This window comes from Anabrus simplex, chromosome 3 (assembly GCF_040414725.1).
Source record: "Anabrus simplex isolate iqAnaSimp1 chromosome 3, ASM4041472v1, whole genome shotgun sequence".
NCBI lineage: Eukaryota > Metazoa > Arthropoda > Insecta > Orthoptera > Tettigoniidae > Anabrus > Anabrus simplex.
The window spans coordinates 382413030-382426836 of record NC_090267.1 but is presented as its reverse complement, the minus strand read 5'-3'; the positions used below and the strand labels follow the sequence as shown (position 1 = coordinate 382426836).

At 36.1% G+C, this 13807-nt stretch overlaps 1 protein-coding gene across 2 annotated transcripts in view; it reads left to right on the top strand.

Moving 5' to 3' along the window:
* Positions 1 to 13807, top strand: part of LOC136867357 (beta-galactosidase-1-like protein 2) — a 212971-nt gene that overhangs the window by 122460 nt on the left and 76704 nt on the right. For both annotated transcript variants that reach the window (XM_067144526.2, XM_067144525.2), the window contains exon 4: positions 11896 to 12037. In XM_067144526.2, coding sequence (XP_067000627.2) covers positions 11896 to 12037 — 142 coding nt within the window. The remainder of the gene's footprint in view (positions 1 to 11895; positions 12038 to 13807) is intronic.

The following is a 13807-nucleotide window of genomic DNA, read 5'->3' as shown; positions in this document are numbered from 1 at the left end:
ACATTTGTCTTCATGGAGTACATTATTATATTTTAGTTATTTGTTCATACTTCTGTCAAAAGTTTAAAGATTAGCTAAGGAATGCAGAAATAGGGACTGTAGGTGTGAGTGGGCATTAAGGAGTATGAAGGAAGGGTTTGAGGGAGGCAATTAGGCTTCCAATAGAGGATAGGAATGGAGGTATTACTCGCGCAACTTTTAGTGATACCTGGGCTCCCTGGTGCTGAATCGGTAGACCTCGGTTATCTTCAATATTCATATTGGCAACCTTTGAAACACAAACTATGAATTGCTTACGCATTACCATGAGACATCTGGCATACACTTTACATACTAGTACTGTTGTTTTTTACACACCAAAGCCAAAATATAGAATGCATGCTAGGAACAAGATTCGCACAGTTGTTGGCTTAAGATAATAAAAGTTTAGAAAATTTATACCGATCAATCATATTATCGATTCAATTCAGATTTAATTTCCATTCACTTGGCAGTATTACCAGAACCAGGAGAGCTCCCTCGTTACTCCTCAGCCCCGTCACACCAGGTATCACTAAAAGTTGCATGAGTAAATGGTCTCCCTCAGTCAATGTATACAAGAGAGGAAGTAAGGAGAGGAGTTGTCGAAAACAGGTGGAATAATATTTTAAGCTAAAGGAAATTGAGAACTAAGGGGTCTAGTCAGGGGCGGAGTTCAGGAGAGGCGTGTATGAGGAATTGAGGACCATTTTGGCAAAACTCAACAACTACAAAATTTCCAAAAATGAGTTATGTATGAGGTCGTGTAGTTTAATAAGAAAGGAATCAATTGCACTCACCAGAATTTAGCTAAACTGAACATCTACCACTGTAACAGAGCTCCAGATGTTACGAGTTTTTGCAAAACTCCACATTTACAGGAATAAAAATTTATCAAAACTCAACATCTACATACTATTCTGGATTCTAGTTTTATTTACAAGGTATTTTTTGTTTCTTACTTTTGGAAACCAAGTAAGTTTCTAATAATATTGGGAAACAACTGAAAAAAGTGGATACTATATCAGTCCCGTGTTAGTGTCACAAAATGCTGAATCTGCACGGGTGATGTCTTGTTCTTGGGAAGAGCTGGGAAGTGTATGGCGTGAAATCAGCAAGTAGATGGATTTGGAAACACAAGTTACCCTTCAAGATGACAGAAGTGCGGTTTTGTGAAATAAAAAAATTGAGTTCATTGCAAAGTTCGAACAAATTATTTTGGTGATCCGATTGTTGTTGAGGTGTTGAAAAGTGGTACAGCCAACTTCAAGAAGTATGGACAAGACAGTAGACAGTAGCAAGTAGACAGATTTAGAAACACAAGTTACCCTTCAAGATGATAGAAGTGCGGTTTTGTGAAATAAAAAAAAAGAGTTCAGTGCAAAGTTCGAACAAATTATTTTGGTGATCCGATTGTTGTTGAGGTGTCAAAAAGTGGTACAGCCAACTTCAGAAGTATGGACAAGACATCGCCTATCAAATTATCAAATCATATCAATGTTAAGAAAAGTGAGGATGTTAAGAAACTTATGAAATATTTCAATTCATCTTCCGAGGAGGCAAAACTGATCTATTCTGCAGCGTTGCAAGGTTGCTCAGAGTGAAGTGAGGACAATAATGATGCTGAGTATCCAAACAAGCCAATCTACTAATCTACCAATGTGTAGTTCTATATAATATGTGAAATATGACATTTGAAAATAGTTTTGTAAACTTTTGTTCCTGCAGATGTTGAGTTTTGCAGGAAACCCACAGTTTTCAACCCTATTTTTCTGCTGTTGTTAATAATTAATTTGAAAAGTGCATTAAAGTAATAACTTTAGTCTTAATGCTCTATTATACAGTAAGTTTAATATATCATTTTTCTTATGAAAGATAATCAATAAAATGTGTTTCTTGGAAATGTTACTTTTTGTAGTTGTTGAATTTTGCAAAAATGGACGGTCCTCAATTGGTATGAGTCACTGCTGGTAAAGCAGCTAAGGGAAGATTTAGAACAGCAAATTTACTGAGGAGAGGGTGTGGCAGGTAAGAGGAAAAGGAAATGTAGAGCAGAGGATAGTAAGAGGGCAGTGGAACAGGGTCATGAGAGGGAGGGAAGGGAGCAGGAAGTAGATTCTGCAACCATCAGGGAAGATAAGAGAGATCAGGAGGGGAGAGGATATAATGAGATGGGTGGAATTGAGGCTCTGGTCATGGAGGACTCTATTGTTAGGCATGTGAGGAAAGTGTATGGAGGAAAGGGAACCACGATAGTGTTATCCAGGAATTAGCTTGAGGCAGATGTTGAGTAAAGTAGAATGGAAGGAGGAGGGTAAGGTGTTGGTAGTTCTTACATTGGTACCAACATAGTTGGGGATATTTGGGATCTGGTTATGACAGCAGAAGAGAAGAAGTTCAAGGAAGCAGAGATTTTTATTGGTGGGATACTGTGTAGAAGGGATACTAACTAGAAGGTGATCAGGGATTTAAGTGAGACTGTGGAGTGAGTATGTGGGAAACTGGGAGTGAGATTTGTAGATCCTAATGGGTGGAAGACAGAGATGTGGTCTCAGATGGCCTTCACTTGATCCACAGAGGTATCTTCTAAAATTGAGATTGCAGAGATGAATCCAAGGTTAATTCTATTGACTCTTTGATTTCTTCAGCTTTTTAGAAAGTTGACTTTCCTTGAATGTCAAACTGAAACTAATTTTTACTCATAAAATGGTGACTATTATGTTCATTCTCCTCTGAGAAGTACTGCTGAACTACAGTATGTTGTACAAATCCTCCAAATTGGTTGACAATTTCTTCACAGAATTTGTATATTTCTTGCAAATCTCCATCAATCCCCAGGAAATCTGTAATGATAGGGATTATTTCAAAGTCACAGCAGGCAATACAACTGCTCCAGAACAATAACTACTTCTTGAAAGCCAAGGTTTTCTCTTCTGCAATAAACAGGTTTGCTCTTTCCTTAAAGGGATATATTGACCTTGTTTATTTTTGTGAAAATATCAGCTATGTAGTCAAGCCTGAATAGCTGCTGTTGGTTAGTCAACTGATCTTCCACTTCACAGTGGTAATCCATGAAGTTAGCTGTTACCTCAGCTCTCAGTTTGAAGATATGTGATAAGGTTTCTTCATGAGAAAGCCATCTTATTTTGTGTGGAGAAGTAGGGATTTGTGAAGGATTCCCATATCCTCACAGATGAACTTAAAAAGTCTTCAATTGATGGGCATTGAATGCTTCATTGAGGACTTTGCCACATATCACACATTGTGGACAATAATCTGCCTCCATAAAACTACAGCTAAATAACTTCCATGATATTTTCTTTCCTTACTTATTTCTCTTTGCTATATATATTAGGGGCTGGTTGTCCTACATTTCTGAATGATGAGGTTTTTCCTTGAGTTTCAATTTCTCCTTCATGTCTAGGGCTTGGTTAACACTCTGTTACACGCGTAATAATTGTATCGCGGTTACACGCGTGGCGGGGATTCCCTCATCATGCACAAATAAGTGAATAAATTGTGTCTCTTTTGTTCTATTGATGGAGAAAGGGCCTAAAAATCTTCCTCACAGTACTGTTGTTTACTTAAAGTTATTCAATTTTTGTTATGACCTGAATTAAAATAAATGGGAAGGGGAAGTAATATTCCCTCGCTCACATTCCTGATTTTTTATACGTCTTGACTTTAAACTAACACACATAGGCGGAGATTCCCCACAGTGTTCATTTTATAACATATTTGTATTTTTCTAGTTTTTTAATGTATAATAAACACTACAGTAAAGTTCACATCAATAAAGAACAAATAAAATAGTAACAGTAGTAAAAAATAGTAAAAGTAGTAAAAGTAAAATACACAAAGCGAAAAGAACTAAAAATATGTCACCATTTAACTCAGCAGCAAGTCCCTGATGTGTTGTTCTTCCTTTTCAAAATCCATCATATGCTCTAAAGCGTACCATTCCTAAAAAGGAATATAAAAAGAACAGTGAGTAACAGGTGAAGGTAAAACAAGAGCAACACCAACAAAAGTCAAGAATATAACTTACAATAGTCACACGCATAGGCGGGAACTCACCGCCCGGAAGAAGAATAACAAACGTCTACTTGTGTACATGCCTCAGCAGTGACTAACAATGACTCCACTCTGCGCGGACGATGTCCTGGAGAACAACCCTTCACACATCTCAATGAAATTCAAAATTCACAATAATGTTTAAACAGCGGGGAATCCCCATCCTGCGTGTAACGGAGTGTTAAGATTGATGTGGATGCTGCTCATTTTAATTTCCTGTTTTAAGTTATTGGTCCATGTTAAATTGAACTCAAAATAAAATCTAAATGTAGCAAAATGTAATACTCTTGACCACCAACCTTGCTACTAAACTTCTGAAGCATTAAGAACAATACTTAATGGTATTTAAACCATTATGAATACCATGAGTTGAAGCACATTTTATTGATACATTATTGTGTTTCCTTACAAAGTTCCTTTCCATTTTAGATGTTTACCACTACTACTCATAATAAGCCAAACATAATATTTAGTATTGCAACGCCCCTAAATATAGGAGGAACAAATGACAGGTGTCATAGGGACGTTAGCACACAAGGTAAATTTCAAAAGAGCAAATAATTAATGATAAATCAGAAAAACACTTCAAGGATACGGAATAGAGGAAGCAAGGAAGGGTGCTGATGCCTACCCATTTAAAGGATAGAGGTGGAGATCCAGGAAATTACGTAGCAGACACACCAAGGAAACAACACCAAGATTTTCAAAAATTTAAAATAAAATATAATAAATAAATCATCCTTTGCACTACAATTCAAACTTTTAAATAAAAAATAAACTCAGAAGAATAGTGAAATTTGCAATTAACACAACATTTAGGGGTAAAATCAATATTCAGTAAATAAATGAATTAGATAAAGTAGAAAGAAATTCATCCCTAATAAATAGTACCTTTCTTTTCCCAAAAATATATACATGGGGCCTATATACTGATGCATCAGCTGAACTATATAATTACCATGGTAAGCACATGTTTGAAGTATATTAAAATTAAATGAAACTTTAACATTTAAGCTAGGAAAACGAAGAGTTTGGATTGTAAATCGAGGACTCCGACAGCACCCAGTCGAAGTAAATGGGCCACCACAAACCCAGACACGAAGGACACATCACCGTACATGGCAAATTAAATCAGCCCACAATTACGGACATAATGTCACAACCACAAACTCGCACCGCGTTTGAAAAGAAAAAAAATTTGCCCAAGATACAAATAATTTACAATCACAAAACTATGGTAAACAAGCGCGATAATTAAGCCACAGTAACATTTCTAAAATAGCACGAGCAGATCACTTCACATCACCAGGACACAAAACCAAACCAACGGTTTCAGAAGAAAATCAACTCATAGTAGTATTCACGGAGCAATACACAAGATACAGTCATCGCGGCAGAGACAATACACACTCACGCCAATAATAAAATTATGTAACTGTCAAGCACGAATAGATAACAACAACAATCCCCAACCTAAGATAAGATAAGATACAGGCACCATATCCTTCGCTCCAGGGCAGCCCAAACCCGCGACTTACTGAACATTAACAATAGTATTGTTGAAAGTGAGATAACATTAATGCGATATTACACCAAACGGAGCTCAGACCGGGAACACTAGTTCTTCGTCGAAACCATCCCCTCAGCAACAAGCCTCAAAAGTTCCACGCTGGGATGGCCCCAAAATGGCTCGGACCTTTTGAGGTGGAGAAAAAGTTGGGAAATGGTGTGTATCTTCTGAAAACTATGCCGCCGACGAAGGTGCATACATCAGAATTAAAGGTATTGCCTCAAACCCTAACAGAAGGCGGAGGGACCGGCGAGTGGGAACTCTCTAAAGGACCCCAGAAGGACACGAACTCCAGAGAGGATCAACATGTGTCGGTACCGACCTTGGAGGATGAGAGAACTGAAGACATGGAGATCGGAATCTCTAGGTATAATTTAAGACCTAGAAACAGAAAGGTCCGGAATCAGTATTGAAGGTTTTAGGGGGGGATAATTGTCGTAGGACAGGTATCCTAATTATGATAAAACCTTCAATACTCGTATTTTGAAGTTTTATGATGAGCCGAAAGTATTATGTTATTATATTTATGTTTCGTGTCCATGGACGTATAACGTGCGGACGTACGGACACACAGACTTCCAATATGGCGTCAGGGAACAGCACCATTAGGTCTCTGATGTGAAACATGTATATTTTTTCTTTGTAGATTGTTTTTGTGACGAGTGATTGTTTTTTCACCATCTGACAGGATAAGTTCGTAGCGATAATAAAGTTGTTTTTTTTAGAAATACGTAAAAGTGTTCTCGTGTGATATTTTTATTGCGTAAAATAGAAAATCGCATATAGAGAACGACAAGTAACATCTCTAAAATAGCACGAGCAGATCACTTCACATCACCAGGACACAAAACCAAACCAACGGTTTCAGAAGAAAATCAACTCATAGTAGTATTCACGGAGCAATACACAAGATACAGTCATCGCGGCAGAGACAATACACACTCACGCCAATAATAAAATTACGTAACTGTCAAGCACGAATAGATAACAACAACAATCCCCAACCTAAGATAAGATAAGATACAGGCACCATATCCTTCGCTCCAGGGCAGCCCAAACCCGCGACTTACTGAACGTTAACAATAGTACTGTTGAAAGTGAGATAACATTAATGCGATATTACACCAACAATAGAGTAATATTATATTAAATGCCCCCAAAGGGAAAGAAAATAACCTAACCAAACTCAAATAAAATATTTACTAAGAAATAAAAGCATTTACCATCTTACGAAAATGTTACTGCTAATAATAATAATAATAATAATAAAGTAATTTTAAAGAAAAAAATTTTAGAGGCCAGTGTAGTGTAGTGTTCGGTCAATTACGGGCACACGAAAGCCAAAACGCATGCCAAGAAGCACGAAACTCTCACAAGAGAGAAACCATAAATGAACATGAATAGGCCTAAAGTGCCTACCAAACACAGACGAAAGAGGAGAAAAATTAATAAGCAAAATTTCCACAGGTAACGGCACATGCATGAAATCATATCACCAAGAAATAAATCACTCGCAAATACGCCAATATAAGGGCAGAAGAAAAGAAGCACAAACTTCAAGAAATAAGGAAACGAAGAATTTCAAATATTATCTTGGCACAATAATGACCATCCGTTACGTACTACACACACACTTGAAACCAGAACTCAGTATCACCAAACTTAGATATCCATCACATCCATGTAACACACCAGCTTGAATATAATATATAACAGAAATAATTAATTAAACATATTTACAAGTAAGTCGGGTGCCAAGATAACTTACCACGTACTTGACCAAACACTACCACTTCACAAGTACAAAATAAAACAACGTACTTATCTACGTATATACACTGAAGGAATAACATGGTTAATACTGAACCAAAAAGATAATACAAATCCCATCTCTAGATGCGGTGGTGTTTCAGGGCATTACCCTATACCAGTTCGGGAACACAGTGTTAGCAGCGGTCGCACCAGCTATCAGTTCCAAGTCAAAGTGTGCTCTCTCTCACCTCCATGCGCAGAATATCACCTTCAGAGTTCGCCAGTAGGAGCGACACTCACAAGTCCCGCTACTCGCCCTGGTGGCGCCGTCCAAAACCACACTGCAATAGCTATGCGCACTAATAGATGGCGTACAAGTCCGCGTGACAGTCCACAATGATTGATAGATAGATAGATAAATAGATAGATAGATAAATGTCTTTATTGGCGTAGTTAAGGCCATTGGGCCTTCTCTTACACTAAACCAATTAGTACACATTAAAGTCATAAGTAATACTGCTGTAATTAATACTAGAAGACACAATTAAAACACAATCAAAATACAACTGAAATAAAATTCCACCACAGTAGGACATACAACAGCAATAATAATAATAATAATAATAATAATAATAATAATAATAATAATAATAATAATAATAATAATGTAGTAGCACGATCACTGAAAGGCCAGAAATTCACAGGTCACTCGCATCCTGTTATACCTCTTAACGCTCTTTTAAATGACACTGTAGTTGGTATTCCTCTGACGTCATCTGGTAAACGATTCCATTCTCGTGCGGCAGACACCGAGAATGAGCTGTTATATGCGGCAGTTATACCCTCAGCGGCAGTAAAACACAGAACAACTATGTGAGGAAAAGTCAAATTCGCCGCATATCGTCAAGAGTAGATGACCAGTAGGCTGTTTCTGAGCTCTACCAGACACATAGTTTAGCAATCCAATACTTCCCATAGAGTAAAATTCCAGTCTCATATAATCGTGGTAAGATCGTAGTTCAGCACAGTCACTAGGCCGGGAACACGAGGTCCATAGCAGAAAGCAATAATTCACCAAAATTATAAGTGCCGATAAGAGACACAATTTAAATAAATGTCGCATAACAGTAGATTGTCCAAAGTATATGACATAATAAGAGTTTTTAGTTTAATAACGCCAGAGTATTGGTGATATTTCATGTTATTACTGACTGATATTTTCATGATTTTGTATACATTTTGTTGTACCTCTGAGCATAAAATAAATTTTAAAAGCTTTTACAATTTGAATCACAATTACAGAATACAAATAAAAGAAGCCTGTAAATCTTGATCAGTGTAGAATAGACTAAGAATGGATGAATTATTTCCATCATAGTTGGCCTATTTACAAACTTGTATAACCTCTATAACTTGTTCGTAGAACCTTAGATCACAGTTTGAGGAATGCTGACCTAAAGAACTTCTACTTGTATATTTTTTCAAGCATCTGCAACTCCAAATGGCACTTCATTGAAATGTCAGTGTTTTGAAGTTTGTAAACTTACAAATCATACACATACATGGTTATAGCTAATGACCACAAATTAATTTTTATTTGCATACTAGATGATGTACCTGTGCTTTGCTACAGAATTCTACATTGTATACAGAATTGTAGTTTAGGTAGAGTACACGTTGTGAGCAAGAATGTATTAAATTACATAGCTCTTAACGTTACCCTGGAAACGCGACGGAGAAATCACCAAACGTCTTTTCTTCTATGAAGACTGCGTTAGGGAAATGTCATTGTAATGGTAGGCCCGCTTGCCTTCCATCAGTCACAATCAGGTTGGGGAATTGCATTATAATGGCAGACACTCCCTATTCATCTGCCTTTTTACATCCTCAGAAAGACTGTATTAGTGGTTTTTCCCAACTAAAATGAACATATGTCATTACAATGACGTCAGTAGGAATGGCGCAAGTAAAAGCAATGATTTCACATTAAATAGTCGATCAAATGAAAAACTACACATTTTTCCACTTTTAACGAACAGTACTACGCTGCCGATCGAACAGTCCAAAGTTCCAGAGCTGGAATGACCAGGCCACAGACAGCTGTGATCCGTGAACACTCTTAGTCTTTTTCGGAGTGGGGGTCGAGTAGTGGAGAGTCCCAGGGCAAAAATTATGCCCTTTTACTAATTTGTTTCCTAGGAGTACCCGATAAGTCGGAAAATCTCAATTCACTACACTGGCGGCGGAAAAATCTATCTGACTTGGAGGCAATTTTTTCTTTCCAAGCCAGAGGAGAAAACCCCTCTTCACTGCTAATTTTGAATAAAATTAATGTAGAATTTAATGAAAGTGAAGAGGAAGAATCTCTTTTTAAGAAACGGCTCTTTCCAGGGTTGAATTTTGAGTTATTTAGTGAATTGTGGTGCTATGATTTGGAATATGCCTAAATTGTAATTCTAGACCAGGTCTTACTACTACTACTACTCCTACTACTACTAAGTGAGCCTCTGCCTTAAGAGTGCACACTGCTCATTCAAAACAGTGCATCAGAGTAGGGATCGAATAGGTGGAGTACTATGATGAACCAGTGAGTTACGTACCAGCAGTACGGTATCAGAAAATGTATGAACCAGAGGAATGACATGCTAAAGTAGAAAGTTTTCTAAATCAACAACTATTTCTCGCCAATACTCAGTCAGGCTGTTATACTCGGTACGCAGCAGTAATCCCATCTATCGAAATTGATCGGCAGCATAAGAGACAAAGAACATCGCCACAAACAATGGTCAATGTAATGTTATTGTTGATCAATGTTATGCGCTTTCAATATTGTAGACCTTCACATTTAGTTTTCTTCCGACTCCGAAATACCACTCTTATCATAGTCAGTATGGTAAAATTGGATAAAACATAAATGGTCGGAAATTGTATTCTGTATAACTTTTATGTGATACTTTTTGATAGGACCAATAACATAGGTATTTAAAAATTAAATTTTAGGTGCCTTCCCGTAAACTACAATTTCATACAATGTGAATAAAATTGTTTATAACTTAGACTGTAGTTTCTTATTCCCCGACTCTATATACCGACTTTCATTAAATTCTGTTAACCCATATTCTCATGGCTCGGCATTTATTTGGACTTGGCAATAAAAATACAGATTACTGAGCTCGATAGCTGCAGTCGCTTAAGTGCGGCCAGTATCCAGTATTCGGGAGATAGTAGGTTCGAACCCCACTGTCGGCAGCCCTGAAGATAGTTTTCCGTGGTTTCCCATTTTCACACCAGGCAAATGCTGGGGCTGTACCTTAATTAAGGCCACGGCCGCTTCCTTCCCACTCCTAGCCCTTTCCCGTACCATCGTCGCCATAAGACCTATCTGTGTCGGTGCGACGTAAAGCAACTAGCAAAAAAAAAAAAAAAAAAAAAAAAAAAAAAAAAAAAAAAAAAAATACAGATTCATGAATATCTGTGTTATCAAAGCTGGTACGGTAACAATGTATGACATAAATTATTGGAAATTTAATTCTGTGTAACTTTAGTTATGCTATATTTATCAATAGGACCACTAATAATATAAACATTTGAGAATTCAATTTTAGGCCTTCCCCTAAACTACCATTTCACTCAGCATGAGTAAAATGATTTATAGCCTAGATTGTAGTGGCTCATCCCCCAACTTCAAATACCGATTTTCATTAAATTCTCTTCAGCCGTTTTCTCGTGATGCGTGTACATAGAGACAGACAGACAGACAGACACTACGGAAAAGTAAAAAGTGCATTTCGTTGTTACTGTGGACATTATCGATACAGAAATACCATACTTTTCAAATTCTGAGCAATGTACAGACAAAAACTCTTATTTTATATATTTAGATTACACTGCTATGCTAAGTACTTTCATTATGAATAAGTTCATCATAGATTTCCATGGAAGGGGAATGAAACTGGAATTAGTCTCTGTTGAAGAAATGTTGATAGAATTCAGCCTGAATAAAATAAAATAAAAAAAAATAAAATAAAAAAAATAAAAAAAAAATCAAATAACTGAATTAACTAAGGTGGCTTAAGTAGTTCTTGATTGAATGAAAGCATGACTGCTCTAATCCACAAAAAAGGGAACAGGAAGATAGCTGTTACTGCTTCTGCAGATAAGAAACTTGGGATATGTTGATCACCAGCTTTGTATACTTGGTACTTGTATACTGTGTACATATGACAAACTTGTGTTTTTAGATGATGATGATGTTGATATGGAATTTTTCATATTAGTCCTATTTTAAATCAAGTACTGTAGTCCGTTAACTATTCATTTGTAACTGCCAAAATCAGTCTTTGAAACAAAACTAATAAAATACAAAAAATCTCTATGGAGGGTATTCCTCACTGATTCCCTACCGTCTTTGTAGTTTGTGTGGTATAATTATATTGTCATTAATGACTTATTAAAATTACCATTCTTAACCCTCCGTTTAGCTGGCTGTTGAGAGATCCAGAAATGAAAGTGCGCACATCATATGCTGGATATACGAAAGCAGTAAGAGATTATTATAATCGCCTTATGCCTCTTCTGCAAGATTTACAATTTGTGAATGGTGGCCCAATTATTGCTCTTCAGGTAAGAGATAATTAACTTTTATAGATTCATTAAAAGAATTCTCATTCATTTCTAACTGTAGTATGACATTACCTTTTCTGTTGTTTATCTACATTTCTTTCAAACTACAAGAACATCACTGATTTTTTTTTTTCACATGGGGCTGGAATGATACCATCATTTCCAAGGAAAGAGATATTATGCCATATTGTCTCTTTCTTTTTTTTTTTAGCATAGAGACATAGCTTTATGAACTATGATGTTAATGTCTGTGTTAGTTTGTTCCTGAATATGTTGATTTCCACAGATTAAACCAAGTTGTTGAAAATAAGCAATTTAATTCAAATGCTCCTCAACAAGTACTGTGTGTCCTATCACAGGCATTCATAACTTTCTCTGGTTTCATCACTGAGACTAAACATGATACCTTAGAACTTTCAAAATGAATATTATTTGAAATAAGGAAATGTAATTTCTTTAATCCCTTCACCATCACATGTTTATTTCTGTTCCATTATTGACCATGTGCAAACTCACAAAGTCGTAAATCTCAACCAGTAACCACAACAAGCTGCAAGTAAATAAACAAGTGCACGTTTTACGGTATCTTTGGCTTTGTTCCCTTGGTGTGATGACTTGCGAGTGCTGGGGCTTCAAAGTTGCAAAACTCTCAGTGCAACAATGCAACTGTAACAATTGCAATTTTATTTCAAGAACCTAAATTACTTACATTTTTTGAAAAGTAATTACAAGTAAAAGTTACTAAAAATATTTGTTACAGGTAATAAAATTACTTTTACTTGATTACTTTCCAACTCTGGTTATATGTTCAAAAACAAAATATCATGGATGTTTTCTCATAACCACATGGCATTATAAAGGATCGCTAATATTATGTTGTTATTGTTGTTGTTATTATTATTATTATTATTATTATTATTATTATTATTATTATTATTATTATTATTATTATTATTATTATTATTATTATTATTATTATTATTGACGGATGATGCTGTGTAGCAACAAAGACAGCCTTCTATAAGAGCAGTGAATAACAAAGTTGAACAAGATTGAGGCCTGTATTTGTTATATAATCTTAAATTATTTTATTTGGAGGAGGCTGACTTACCACAAAATCTCAAAATATACAAAAATTTGGGAGTTACAAGTCAGGTTATGAAGCTGTCCCTAGTTAAGACATTTCCCGCATAACTTACATGTCTATAAAACCTTAGCAAGACCAGTCTTATGCTATGGAAGTGAACCATGGACAATAAGGAAAACTGATGCTAATAGAATTGCCACTAATGAGATGAAATACATGAGAAGAACAGCAGGATATACTTGAAGGGATCATAAAAGAAATGAAACAGTATTGAAGGAACTCAAAATTGAATCAGCAGTACAATATGCCGGTATACATGGCGGAAAATTTCTGTTTGAAGTATGGTTACAGGAAGATTTGTCGCAGAAATTCTGAAGAACTACCCTACAGGAACAAGATCCATTGATTGTCAAATGAATCGTTGGAGAAAGAATGCTTTATAGGATCCTAATACACCACTAGGTCTAATACGTGAATGGATGATGATGATTTAAAATGGTTATCTTTCTATGACACATATATAGTATATATTTTACAGTATTGTTGACATTGGTTTTGTGTCTGGCAGTGGTGACCAGTGACTTGACATATACGGAGTTGATATTTTCAATTTATGGTATAGACTTCCCACATTTACGAAAATGTGCAGCATTTACTACTATGTGATGTGGTAATCAGGCTAC